We start from the raw sequence: 14,943 nt of genomic DNA, 5'->3' as shown, positions 1-14,943 counted from the left end.
CACATCAATGTATGATAAAATGACACTGTGAACCTGTTCAGGAATAACGAGCGCACTAGTAGAAGTGTCTAAATCATACATATGTGCCTTCATAAACTTGGTATTCACAGAAGTATCTTCATTAGTCAGTAAGGAAAGGATGAATTCTTTCAAAATTAATATGAATAAATGAGCTCACTAAATGAATACCTAATGCATAATATATAAAAAGAGGGCTTAGGATTATAAATATTATAATTATGAAAAGTAAGTTTGAGATATAAGAAAATAATATTTTATATTATAAGTTTACAGAATTTCAGCAGCTCTTCTAAGTAGAGCAAATACAAATTTACAGATAGAAAATTATAATGCTGTAATTTCCATTATTAGATGGTCTTGACTTTCCTTCCTCATCCATGTAGTATGTACAGTACTTAGTCTTGGTATTATGTGCATGGATACAAAAATAAGATGCCCAGAATTCTAGTATGAAAGTGTAAGGAATTTTCCAACATTGACATTTGTAGCCCATTTCACCCAATACGAACAGGGAGCCATTATTTTCCATACACACAAATTAACCAAGAAAAGGCATAATCTTGCCTTAAACAAACCTTAGCAAATTAAAACCATATTTATTAAGAAGGTAATAGTAGAAAAATTAAATAAGGAAATTATATCAGGAAGATAAATATGCTTGGGAAAATCATAACACTTAGAAAATATCTAGAGTATTTAAATAAACCAGGAATCAAAGGAGAAACAATTAGGAAAATTAACAAGCATGTGTAATTGAGTGAAAATAAAGTAAAACCTATCTTGTGGCTCAAGAAGAAGTTTGTGTGCTAAAGTTTATATAATAAAAAAGAAAAATAAGCCTGGTGGTGGTGGTATATGCCTTTAATCCCAACACATGGGAGACAGAGGCGGATGGATCTCTGTGAGTTCAAGGCCAGCTTGATCTACAGAGGAAATTCCAGGATAGCCAAGGCTATGACACAGAGAAAACCCTATTTTGAAAATAAATCTTAAATAAATTATTATTTTTGAGAAAATAAGGAAGGTAAACAAATGAAAAAGAATATATACAGATTGATGGAATATATCAATCATATGAAATTTACAAAACAGGAAATTTATATGAAACCAAATGAGTTTCTTCAAAAAGTTAAATAGAACTGATGCACATCTGAATCCAAATGAGATCCTTTGAAAATTCTAGGAAAACTGATAAATATTTAAATAGCATGACCATGAAAACAGAACTATATAGATTACTGATATTAAGAATGAAAATGGGGACATCATTACAACACCACTATAAACATTAAAAGATTAGCAGAGAGTCTGGTCTGTTTGGATGCTCACCTTCCTAGACCTGGATGGAGGAGGGAGGACCTTGAACTTCCCACAGGGCAGGGAACCCTGACTGCTCTTAGGACTAGAGAGGGAGGAGGTAGTGGGGAGGGGGAGGGAAAAGGGAGGCAGGGAGGAGGTGGAAATTTTTAATAAATAAAAAAATAAAATAAAATTACCCATGGGTCAGAAAACAAAACAAAACAAAAGATTAGCAGAGGACTATAGCAAATGAGTGCATGCTGAAAAATATGTTGACAGATAACATGGACCCATTATTAAGTATTGTTATAATTTATTGATGATAAGTTTAAAAGAATTTATACAATTTTTTTCTAAAATTGAACTTGTAGTTTAAAACTCATCCATCAAAGAATACTTGAGGTGCAGGTGACATCTCTGGGAATTGGTATCAAGCATTCTAAAAAGCAGTAATAGCATTCCTACACAGTTTCTTTCCCCCATAGAATACTGGATGGATCACTTCCAAGTGGTTGTGAGTGAGGGTAGAATTACTCAAACATCAAAACCATACAAGCAAAACAAATAAAAAGCAAAAGAACAAACCTGTTATAAGCCAAAATCTCTCAAGAATAGGTAAAAGTTTTCAAGAGAACAATGACACATCAAACATTACAACATTTAAAAAGGAACTGAATCATGAACAAATAAATTTTATCTTTAGAATACAAGCTACTTTGACATCGGAAATTATCCAGTATGATTTGCTATTTTAACAGTCTAAAAATTGCATCTATGCTATTACCTTAAATATTGCTAAAATTATTTAATAAAATTCAACATTCATTCCTTAAAAACAATTTTAGAAAATTATAAATTCAAGGAAACCTGTTAGTTGGGCATAGTGGCTCATGCCTTTAAACTCAGAATATGGTATGTTGAGAAGGATAGATTTCCTCAAATTCAAGGACATTGTGGAGTACATGGTCTCAGGCACTGTGCATGTGGACAGTGGGAGGCTCTGTTTCAGAATAATGGTCATCAATCGTGAAATCCCAAAACTCTTTTTTTTATGATATAGTCATTTATCAAAAGTCTTTATGATTTATAAGAAGTTTAATCTAGTATATTTAATGGAGAAAGACCGAATATTTTTCCCCAAAAGACAGGTTACAACACAAAATTATTTGCCAAAAATTTAGTATTATACTGGAAACATTTAGCCATTTCTATAAGGCACAACAAAAAAACTAAAAGCATACAGACTGTAAAGGAAGGAATTTCTTATTCATCCATAATATGATTTTATACTTAGAAAAATCATCTTACACAAAACCTTGGGACAGAAAGAAAATCAATTTTAGAGTATAGGTAGGTATTAGGGCACATATGCAAAAATAAAGTGTATTTTTACAAATTAAAATTAGATGAAAAAAGATTGTTTAAAATAGCACCAAATTTCTTTTTTTCCCAAGAAAGTCTTTTTCCATTTGTAATTAGTAAAAGTCAAAGCACCGGAGGCTTTTATGGACTTACCTAACCTGTGGCAGGGTACTAGCGTCTCATCAATGTCTCTCAGTTGCATCTTTCCCAAAGATTCTGTCAGCCCACCACTCCTCTCTTTTGACATACCAGAGAGCAGAGCGCTCCTTATGGAGGACCCATACTTTTCATCACCTCCCACTACAGCTGCAGAGGGGGCTCCAGATGTACACTTTCTGGATCCATCTTATATTTCCCTCATTTTACTTCTAACTCCATTACACCTCTCCCTCCATCTTCTGTCTTCTTAACCTTTCCTGATAGCACAGGGGAAAAATCGTATACTTGCCAAGGCCCTGTGTTGGGAGAGTTGGGAGCAGATGTGAAAAGATCTACCTGCATGTCTCAGCGTTGTCCCTCAGCTACTTGTTTTGGCTCTCCATCTACCTCTGTAGGGTTCCTTCTTCTCATACATATCTAGAGACCAAGCCTCCCCAACATCCCACAGAAGGTCCCATCTTTCTAGTGCAGATACACACACATGCCAAATTAAATAGAGAAACAAAATTCACAGGCCAGTGAAGCGTGCTCCTCCATCTTTCCTTTCTCCTCTATGTCTCCATAGTGGTCTAGGTAATTGCCCACACCCATGCTTCCTATCTCTTCATCCTACATGTTCTTATTATGCGTGTCTCTAAAAATATGTTCAGTATTTATATGTAAAGAAAACTACAAAAATACCAATGCCACAAAACAAATATAAATAAATTGAATGATACACTATGCTAATTACTGGCAGGCACAATTTTCTGAAGATAGCAAGTCTACACAAAAATGATCTATAAGCTAATCGTATCATTAAGGAAAGCATGACAGAAGTTTGTAATTGGTCTAATATTTATGTGGAAACCTGAACAACCTACAGTAGTCAAAACAAATTAAGAAAGTACAATGTTGAAAAATTCAAAGAATTTGATTTCAAGACTTGTTACCATCTGATAGTGGTTAACATATCTTGAAATATTTGAATGCAGACACACGAGATCTAGAAATAGATTTGTGTTTGATTCCTTTGTTGTGGAGCTAAGAATAAAATCCAAGCACTCACATATGCTAAGCATACACTCTAAGGCTGGGGTAAATTCTATCCTTACAAATTGAAGTTTAAATAGAAAAAGAAGCCTTCTAATAAATAGTACAGAAAATATTGTGTATATGTGCATGAAACAAGCAAATGAAACCCCCATTTCTACTTCTATCCCAGGATAGACTGTAGGCCCATACATAAAGCTTTTAGGACACAGCACTCCATCTTTTTTTCTGTAGAACGTCAAGCAGTAGAATATTTTAGATTTAATGGGCCACATATTTTTGGTGCAGCTTCTCTTGGATAACCCTATGTAATCTTGTTTCTCTCATTTATGTGGCAAATAAGTGACAAAAGAAACAAAGAAGGAGGGATTGATTTGGGTCCCCGGTTCTAGGTACAGTCCACTATGAAGGGGAAGTCCTGACAGCAAGAGCTCAAGGCAGCTGTTCTCACTGCATCTATTTTGGGGGAAGCAAAGAGATGAAGTGCTTGGCTCACTTTCTTCTTTTCAGCTTCAGGGACCACAGCTCATTGAATGGTGTCAGGCACATTTAGGATGAATCTTCTCACCTTAATCGAATCTAAACAATACCCTACAGTCTAGAGGCTTGGTTCTAAATCTTGTCAAGTTGATAATCAATATTAAACATTATAAGTTATGGAAAAAATATCCTCAGCCCTCAGACAGTGGAACCACGGGTGTATAGGTCAAATTTAACTTTCTTTTAAGTGAAAGCATAGGAGAAAAATCTTTTTGATCATAACCTAGACACAAACTGTTAGATATGACACTAATAATCATAAAAAGGAAGACTACTAACTTGGACTTCATTGAAGTAAAGTATTTTCATCTCATATATCTAGGGAACTATTTATAAGCAAAAAATATAAAAATCTGTAAAACTACAGTCAGAAAACAACAACTACATTAAAAAGTAGAGTTGGAAAGCATTAGCATCTACTAAAACAGATATCTATATTTCACCACAAAAGACAATCAAATGGTAAACAAGTACATATAAGAGTCTTCATTGGAGACATCTGCACAATATAAGCTCAAGCCACAGTGAGATAGATACATGACTATAAGAATTGGCTTTTTTGAGATACCTTGATTGAGGGAGCCATTATAGGGTTAGCAGAAACCTGGCTCTAGAGAAATTCCCAGGAATCCACAAGGATGACCCCACCTAAGTCCCTAAGCAATAGAGAGGGGGCCCAATCTTGACTTGCCCTGTAGTCAGACTGATGATTATCTTAAATATCACCATAAAACCTTCATCCAGCAACTGATGGAGGCAGAGGCAGAGACCCACATCGGAGCACTGGACTGAGCTCCCAAGGTCCAGCTGAAGAGTGAAAGGAATGAGAATATGAGCAAAGAGGTCAAGACCATGATGGGTACACCCACTGAAACAGTTTACCTGAGATAATAGGAGCTCACCGACGCCAGCTGGACTGGGAAGGAACAAACATAGGACCAAAGTAGACCCTCTGAATGAGGATGACAGTTGCATGGCTGGGGCAGACTGAGGGGCCACTGGCAGTGGCACCAGGATTTATCACTACTACATATACTGACTTTTTGGGATCCTATTCTCTGGATGGATACCTTGCTCAGCCTAGATATAGTAGGGAGGGCCTTGAACCTTCCCCCAAAGCAATGTGCCTTACCCTCTCTGAGGATTAGTTGGGGGTGGGGTGGGAGGGTGTGTGGAGGGAGTGGGAACTTGAATTGATTTTTTTAATCTAATAAATTTAAAAGAAGAATTGGATTTCTTTTCAAGAGGAAGAAAAAACTGCCACCAAGTATGTGGAATAACTATGAGTTTTTTACATAGCTAGTTGCAATGCAAAACAGAGCAGCCACTTTGAGAGTTAGTTTAGTCTCGAGCATGGGAACCAAATCAAGCTTAGTTTCACTTTGAAAATTTTGTGCCAATGTATTAGAAAGGGAAGTGTGCTCTTACACTCTTAAACTGCAGGCCCATTTCTAAGGTATTTAGAAAAGAAAACTATGAAACTTCGCATAAAAATCTGTGAGTCTACGTTCATAGGAGCTTATTCATAATCAACAAGAATTGGAAACAGCTCAAATGTCCATCAAGCAACAAAGACTAACACAGTGTAATGTATTTATACAATGAAATATTTGATTTGTGGTGTTAGGAATCAAGTCCAGGACTTCATGCATGCTAAACATACACTCTAACTGCTGACATAAATCTCAGTCCGACATGTATCTTTCAAAAATGTACACAGTCAATTTCAATAGGAAAATAAATCTTTGCAACAAACAGTGCTAAAATGATTGGGTATCTGTGTACACAATAAGCATAAACGAATCTCAAATTCATCATACTAAGTGAACAAAGCCATACTCAAGGGACAACGTACTGCATGATTGCATTTATGACATTCTGGAAATGGAAAACTTGGAAGAAATAAAGTGGAACAGTAGTTGCAAGAAAATTGACATGTGGGAAAGGATCGGCAACAGGTGCTTTTGAGGATCGATGAATCAGTTCTAAAGCTGGATTACAGTGCTTCTTATATGGCTGTATACATTTGTCAGAGCTCATCCAAGGATTCTCTGAAGGAACAGGTTTTTTTTTTCCTTTTTAAATGCAATGCCTTTATTAACTCTTTAGAAATGTATACATACTATGTAGGTTTCCCACGCCTGCCTATAACGCCTTTGAGATCCGTCCTTCACCTCTCCATGCCTCCAAACTTCATGTCCTCTTTTTAAAAAGAAATAATCTCCTGGGTCCAACTTGTGCTGCTCCTGTGCTCATGAGTCCACTAGAATAAGAACAGCCTACCAGGGGCCACACACTATAAGAAAACTGACACTTTCCCTTCCCCAGAAGCCATCAACTGTCAGTACCTCCTCAACTAGCGTTGGTGGCACATGAGCCCCTGTCCCCTCTATACAGGAACGTCCACTGGTTTGATCTTGTCGTGTCCCTAAGTGGAGCTGTCCTGGCATCTGCAGAAGACACTCATTTTTTCTAGTCCTTCCTGACTCCTGGCTCATGCAATCATTCCACTCTCTCTTCTTCAGTGTTCTCTGAGCAAATTTTAATAGATAGAATAATTTTTGAAAAAGTGTAAGTGATAGCAAATGCAGAGAGTGAAAAGTTTCTAATGTCAAAATATTTTAGGCAAGGTGGGGAGAGGCTTGAGCACATTTTCAGCCATATGGCCTTGAGCTAATAAACAGGAAGATGTTGACGTTTATCTGCTTAAAAAGTTTAAGTGATTAAAAACTATGTTTTCTTAAGAGTTGCCCAGTAGAAATTACAGATAGCAAGAAGGCATAGGTTAGAACCTTTTGTGCATTTTTGAGAGTTGAGACAGATGCTGAAGTTGACTACTTGCCTTGTGTTAAATAAGTCTCTAACTATTGATGGGATTTCTGTTTGGGTACTTATTTTTACTTTTCTTTCTGGATAAATTAGTCTTATTGCATCTTATTATGCCCTTTGATTGATTTCACTGGAAGGCCTGCTCTTTCCTGAAAGGAAACAGAATAATTGTGGATTTAGAAGAGAGGAGTGATGAGGGGATCATCAGAAGGACAGGAGGGAGAGGAAACTGTGGTCAGATGTAATGTACGAGAGAATAAAGAAAAAGAGGGAAGCTGTTATTTTTAACATGTAAACCGTTTTTTTTAATAAGGTGATGTTGGATCAAATGGACAGCCTGGCCCAATAGGGCCTCCTGGGCTGCCAGGAATTGGTATTCAGGGACCACCAGGACCACCAGGAACTCCAGGACCAATAGGCCAACCTGGTAAGTTCACAGTTAATGTGCCTCTTATAGGACATGCAGTGTATATGAATGCCTTCCAGCAAAGTGATTTAAGAGGTAATTTATGCATGTATATAATTTTATAAAATTTTGAATTATAGATCACAGCATAAGAGCTAATTTAATACTTTATGTTTCTGTTCTCTTTTCACCTAAAATCCATCTATTTCTAATAGCATAAATTGATAATTACACAGTTACCATTGCCATATAATCATTGAACAATACAGTTTTAGAAACATAGACCTCAAACTGTTAGTGCTAATTATTTCAGACCAGAGTAACTATAATGCAATAATATTCAAGACTTGCATGTAGAACTTTTTCATGTTATTAACACATAAAAGCCATAATTAAGGTTTCACAAGGGTGTTCTGTAAAAATATATCATAGGTATTTTGTTTCCTTTTCTTTGATCCCCTCCTCCCTCTCTTTTGCTCCTAGACTGGGAATAATTTTATAATTGCGAACACTAAGCTTTTAAAAAAAATTAGATGCTCAGATTTTGTGAATATGTAGCCTAGTGGTTTTGCTCCATAGATGAGTAATTGTATGGCTTTTCTATATTTGTACAAGAGCCTATGCAAATTGTGGTTTTTCTATTTACTCAGGTATAGTAAGGTCTATCCTCAGGCCTTAATTTTAGTAATTCAAAATATTGTAATAGTTCATAAAATGAAAACAAATATGAAACATTTAACTGTTTTAAATTCACATGAACATATCAGAAAGTTGAGCACAATTTAGATGAGCATTTAATTCTTTTGAACACATAGACCTTCAGTGATACTGTATATGTTGTCTGTAATTGCATTAAAAATCTCAAAACAGTGGTTAACAATATCAAATGCCCATAAAGGCTAATTTTTTTCACGCACTATTTTAAAACTCGATTTGAAGGCACGTTGTACCTTTTTATGACCCCTGACATGTCGTTACTGATTGAACCGTTAAAAAACAAAACACACCTGGGAGTCAAGCTTTAAACAGAGCTCCTATAAATAGTTGCATCATCGTTCACGGAAAAAACATTCTGCCCAACCTGAATAGCAGCGGGATCCTGAAGAAAAAAAAAAGGATTGTTAGTTTGGGCTATTACAGACTTCACCTGCTATTTCACAAAGAAAGATAAAATGAATTTATCACTTCTGCTGTGTTTTATTGTTTCTTGAAAAAGTGCATGACTGTAGAGAAGCGTTTTGAATTCATACATCATAGCTGAATGAAAATAAAACATTAATAAGAATCTTAATAAAATGCAAAGTGTTAATATGTACTTTTTTAACTGTACCTAATAACTTGCAATTGTTTTATTTATTAAACCATCTAATAGTCTATTTCTGTGTCACTTTCTCCTTACCTCCTCTGATAGCATATATACACATATTGCATAGGATCAGAACAATGCAAATTAACACATTTTAACTTACTTTCATATATTTGCCTATAAATTTTTTTCTTTGCCATAGACTTTATATCTAAACTAATAGTATTCAGCAGTTAATAAAAGTTATCATAAATATTATTCAATACACTCTCAATATATAAATTTTCAAGTCACATTTTTATTATTCATGGAACACATATTCATTTTTAAAGTAAATTTTATTATCATCACCAAAGCAGATTACTATCTTCACCCATTTTTAATTATCTTGATTTTTAAATGGTAAAGTGATCAGCAAAAATATTACTATTATCTTACTAACCCTGAGTTATAGTGCATGACTGAAACTGCCGGAAGCTTATTAATATACTTGTTTCATTTTCTTATAGAAAATTGATACAGAATACTAAAAACTGATAGTATCATATTATTAAGCAACATGTAAGACAAAGCCAAAATCAGACCCAAACAAACTCACTTATTTGGTAATTATTTAGAAGGGTCATCATAATATGTACTAATAATTGATGCCTATTGTCTTGACCCCCTCTAAAAAACTATCAAATAATGGAATGGTGAAAATCTAGTTGTGGTCAGTGTGTCAGTGACAAATCATAAGATGTTAATAATTTATAATGAGATAAACAATGAAGAATATGCATTCAAAAGTTTTACAATAATTTAATGCTATTTATTGAATATCCAACCAGAAAACTATGCTATTATTTCATGGTTTTGGTATTTTTTGTACTTTATTAAAAAGTTAGTCAGCAGTGAACTAGGAATTTTAAAAATTGTTTTATTTTTTTCTAGAACAATGAAAATAGTTTTGTATTTTGAATGAGTCTTCCTCATGACTCTGACAATGACTTGAAACATATTTTTTTTAAAAAGGAATTTGAGAAAAACCATCTTAAAGAAATATGATTTAAAATGTTAATGCTCCATCTTCTTTAGTCATTTTTACATGAACAATGCCCAAACAGTCTCTAATGTACTCTCTTAGGTTTATCATATGCAGATCCTATCAGTTCTTTATGAGAAAAATAACGAGATCCATTGCTTAGAAACTGCTTCAATACTTACTCATGATAATGTTTTGTAAACCAGGGTTAAATGGAATACCAGGAGAGAAAGGAGATCCAGGACCTCCTGGGTTTGATATTCCAGGACCCCCAGGAGACAGAGGTAGTCCAGGGCCCCCTGGAATCCCTGGCCTCATAGGACCTCCAGGATCACCCGGTCTCCCAGGAAAAGCAGGTGTTCCTGGATTTCCAGGTAGTGTTTAATGATTTGTCTAATTGAGGATAAATGAAACCAATAATATTATGACTCTGACAAATAATTTTCATATCGTGTTTTACAAATTGTCACTATCTATTAAGGAAGAGCATCAAGTGTATGAATGTTGGAAACTCGGTTTTCTTTTTGCTTTATACTCTTATTGTGTGTGACAGTACCAGTTATGTATTACTATATAATAAATGATCCAAATTGTGATTGATTAAAGCAACTTTTCAAACACTTTGCTCAAGATTCTGCGGGTCAGAAATCAAGGGGTTCCTTTACCAAATTATTTTCTGTAATTCATATGACTCCCACAAGAATGTTTGGAGTTGAAAAATCCAGTTCTATAATGACACTTATCTGACACTTGGGTGTTTTGTAGCTCATGTGACATCTGATCATTCATAATGCCTCTTGTCATCCTTGTAACATCCTTTCATTGCAAGTGACTTCCCTAAGAAAGAATTTCATGAGACAAAACTGAGGCCCTAGAGAGAGAGCTCAGTGGTTAAAAGAACTGACTGCTCTTCCAGAGAACTGGGGATGGATTCCCAGCACCCACATGGTAGCTCACGATTTTAAATACAGTCCTAGGGGATCCAGTACCCTCTTCTGACCTCTGCAGGTACTGCAGGCACGTGGTGCACAGACATACATTCATCCAAAACACTCATACACATTAATGAATGGATGAATAAATAAATAAATAAATAAATAAATAAGTGCTTTTGGTGAGAAAAGAGAGGGAGAGCAAGATGGAGGGAGTCGAAGAGGGAGAGGGGAAGAAAGAGAGACAGAGATGAACAGAGACAGAGGGAGAGAAAGAGAGGCTTTCCAAAGTCCAAAAACACAAAATGTACTCACTGATATTTTCCAAAGGTGCCAAAGGAGAAATAGGGATGATGGGACCTCCGGGCCCACCAGGACCTTTGGGAATTCCCGGCAGAAGCGGTGCTCCTGGTATTAAAGGTAAGAACTGGAGTTTAGTGACAGTTATGTGTGACAAAGAAAATGAAACATTGTGTTCTGCCAATACAGGTTTTGTTTTTCCTTTTTTAAAAACAGCAGTGCTTCATGTTTTATTTCTTTGTGTTGTGTCAATTAGAAAGTCTTGTGTTCAGTTTGATGACATACTTAATCTATGTGCCTGAAACATTGTACATGCTTAGCCCATAATCTTAGAATTAAGCTTCAGGTTTTTCTTATGACGAACCTTTAACCGTCATCCAAGAATTCCGTACAGTAGAGCGATTACAGGACTATTTAAATATGTATGCACTCAAGTAATTCATTAGCAGACCTCAAGTTACACAAATGCTTTGAGAGCTTAGAAGTCTACCTGGTTATGATACAAGTGATGATTTTACATGCATTAATTATGGATGAACAAATTTCGTTTTCTTTGTTGATTTTAGGTGATGATGGCATGCAAGGTCAACCAGGTCTTCCGGGCCCCGCAGGAGAAAAAGGTGGTAAAGGAGAACCTGGTCTTCCAGGTCCTCCTGGACCAATGGATCCAGATTTCCTGGGTTCAAAAGGAGAGAAGGGTGAGCCTGGCTTACCAGGTAAGTGAATGAATGGATTCACAAATACATTCTTTTTGCATATGTGAAGTTTAATTTCAGGGAGGACACTGGATAACAAACATAGTCCCAAATAGATGCTAGCACATACTCTACTGTACTAAATATCCAGTCCCTGAAGTTTGACTTTCCACATATTTATCCATTTATATATGCATGTATGTATGTATGTATGATTATGTATTTGTGTGTGTGTGTGTGTGTGTGTGTGTGTGTCACTGAATGTGTAGAAGTCAAAGAACTACTTTCAGAAGTTAGTTCCCTCCATCCACATTGTGAATTTCAGGAATTGAACTCAGGTTATTGGGCTGTTCACAAAGCACCTTTACCTACTGAGCCATATTGCTTGACCTCTGACATTTTATTTTAAGTATCAGAGAAGTAGCTTGAAGTTATTGGACTTAACAAGTCAATTGTCAATATTCACAATTTTGATAGTGAATATTTCATTTGATTCATGATGTTTCATTGATTAGCTTTCTGCTTGAATATTTTCTTTGTCATTTACCTGTCATGAGCTACAGGATTTTTTAAAAAGATGTAGGGAACTGGGGAAATGGCTCAGTGAATTGAGGATTTGTTACACAAGCATGAAACTAAATTTGAATCCCCAGAACCCACATAAAAGCAAAGCAGACACATACTTGTAATCCTAGCACTTTTGAGGCAGAGATAGGGGAACTCTGGGTAGACCTTTGAGTTCAGTGAGAGACCCATCCTCAATAAACAAAATTTTAACTTTGGGCCTCTATATACACATGCAAACACATATGTTCGAGCAAACTTATGAACATGTAGATACACACATATACATATACAATACATATACATACATATGTACATACATGCATACATGTACTCATAAGTAAAATACATTTAAATAACTTCCTTCAGGATTTCCAGAAGTACCAAAAGAGTATAGAACAGAACAAATGATGTAAAGTCACAATAGTTTGGAACAGCATTTGGTATTTAGGAAATGTGGTGTTCTTTTTATTTTTTTTCCTTGAGACAAAATGAAGGTGAATAGAAAAATGTTGTACATAACAGGTTGTAAATTGTAAAACTATTCATTTCTTTTTATAGAAAAACAACATGGCTCATCAAAACTATCACAAGACATAAATATACATAAATTAATATAAGGCACCTGTAGCAAAGAAACCTATTTTGAAAAAGAACTAAACTTTCAAACATTATGAAGCTTGACAATTAGTCATTAATTTGTAGCTTTTAGTACCTTTGCAGTTCTTCTTCTGTTCTATTAATGTGGTCAACCGTGCATGAATGTGTGTAAACAAATATTAGCTTCGCATTGAGCAGGATTTGATGAAAATTTTCCTTAAAGATTATTTCTTATACTGGAGCTTCTCACAAAGTACCCAAAGAGGCAGGGATATGTAAATTATAGGATGACTAAAATGAAATGTCTTTCTCAGTATTTCTTCTTTTAAAATTCATTTTTTGATTGATTGGTTGATGGATGGACTGGTGTGGGTGCATATGGATATGCTGTAATTTTCATGCAAATATCAGAGGACAGCTTATAGTAGTGAGTTCTCATGCTCCACTATGTGGACTTCGGAGGGTGGACTCAGGTCTTCAGGCTTGGTGGCATGTTCCTTTATCCACTGAGCAATCTTTCCAGTTTCTGGAGTTATTATTTTATGAGGCTTCTTTTATTTTTAACCATGTTTTCTGAATTATAAGAGTGGGAAAATGTACTTGACTTCTACCGTAGGATTACTAATGATAAAGTACTTTGAGATAGTTAGGAACAAAGAGAAAGTTGATTTTTTTTTTTGGCTAATCTGAATTTCTTGGTGGGAGACAGTAAAAATTGGAGAAACTAATAGTCCATAGTATATCAGGTTATCACCAATTTGGTACTGCTGCTGTTGCTACAGGTAGGCAGGGCTGGGCATTGAACATTATTTTGTTGCTGTTCTGGTTTGAAGTGCTGGGGACCAAACTCAATGACAGGCAAGTTCTCACTAAGCTACACACCTCATCACTCTCCAGGGGCATCTTCATAATTCATGATCCATATCTTTATCATGCTCGAAGCAAAGATGCTACACAACTGCCACTACCTTGTCTAAGAAAGTTTGTTAAATTATTGCCAAAATGTAAGCAGACACCCTGCCGAGGATCCTTACCCTCCCAAGTGCTATGGAGGGCTTCTTTCCATGCTTTCTTCCCCAGGCATCATGTTGAAGTTGATTTCTGGTACATTTTGGGTCACCTTTTCATTCTCATTTGTCCTAGAAATTTTGCCTTCTTAATTTTGGGAAATCAAGTAGATTATTAGCTTTTGTCACAGAGCACAGAATTAGAGAAATGGTTCAAGTGCAGCAATCCCCCAACACGCGCGTGCGCACACACTACACACACACACACACACACACACACACACACACACACACACATACACACACGGGGAGAGAGAGAATATGCCAGTTGCTACTTTTCACTTACATACACTTCAACACTTAAACAGGGTTTTTTGTTGTTGTTGTTGTTTTTTCTTTTTTTTTTCACAAATCCGTTTAATCTGTTAGTAAGGATCAGCCTAACTTAAATTTTATGCTTCTCTTTGAAAGGTATTCCTGGACTTTCAGGACCAAAAGGCTACCAGGGTTTGCCTGGAGACCCAGGGCAACCTGGACTGACTGGACTACCCGGATCACCAGGACTACCAGGTATGTAAGATAGACCACTGTGGCATTTGGATAGCTGACATTGATCCTTGGGAAAGTAGTTGTGACCTCCTCTTGTTCAATGATGGTTTGGATCTGGTTGGGCTTGACAAAATTGTTGACATTTGGCCAGTTTCAACAGACAAAGTATATAGGAAACTTTAGCTTGCTTATTCAGAGTCATAGTTTGCTCAAAGCAGAATATGTGTAGAACTGTGATTCAAGTAATGTGCTGTACTTTACTATATACACGCTACCATATAAATAAGACAGTTATCTGGCTGGAGCCTGAATAAAATC

General features: G+C 35.8%; 1 protein-coding gene across 2 annotated transcripts in view; it reads left to right on the top strand.

Moving 5' to 3' along the window:
- The window catches only part of Col4a5 (collagen type IV alpha 5 chain), a 193,164-nt gene that overhangs the window by 128,737 nt on the left and 49,484 nt on the right, over window positions 1–14,943 (top strand). For both annotated transcript variants that reach the window (XM_087903202.1, XM_048428518.3), the window contains exons 30-34: window positions 7,556–7,669; window positions 10,185–10,352; window positions 11,241–11,330; window positions 11,777–11,926; window positions 14,548–14,646. In XM_087903202.1, the coding sequence (XP_087759328.1) occupies window positions 7,556–7,669; window positions 10,185–10,352; window positions 11,241–11,330; window positions 11,777–11,926; window positions 14,548–14,646 (621 nt within the window). The remainder of the gene's footprint in view (window positions 1–7,555; window positions 7,670–10,184; window positions 10,353–11,240; window positions 11,331–11,776; window positions 11,927–14,547; window positions 14,647–14,943) is intronic.

This window comes from Myodes glareolus, chromosome X (genome assembly GCF_982192425.1).
Source record: "Myodes glareolus chromosome X, mMyoGla1.1, whole genome shotgun sequence".
Lineage (NCBI taxonomy): Eukaryota > Metazoa > Chordata > Mammalia > Rodentia > Cricetidae > Myodes > Myodes glareolus.
Note: the sequence above shows the minus strand (reverse complement) of the source record. Positions and strands in the feature narration are given on the sequence as shown.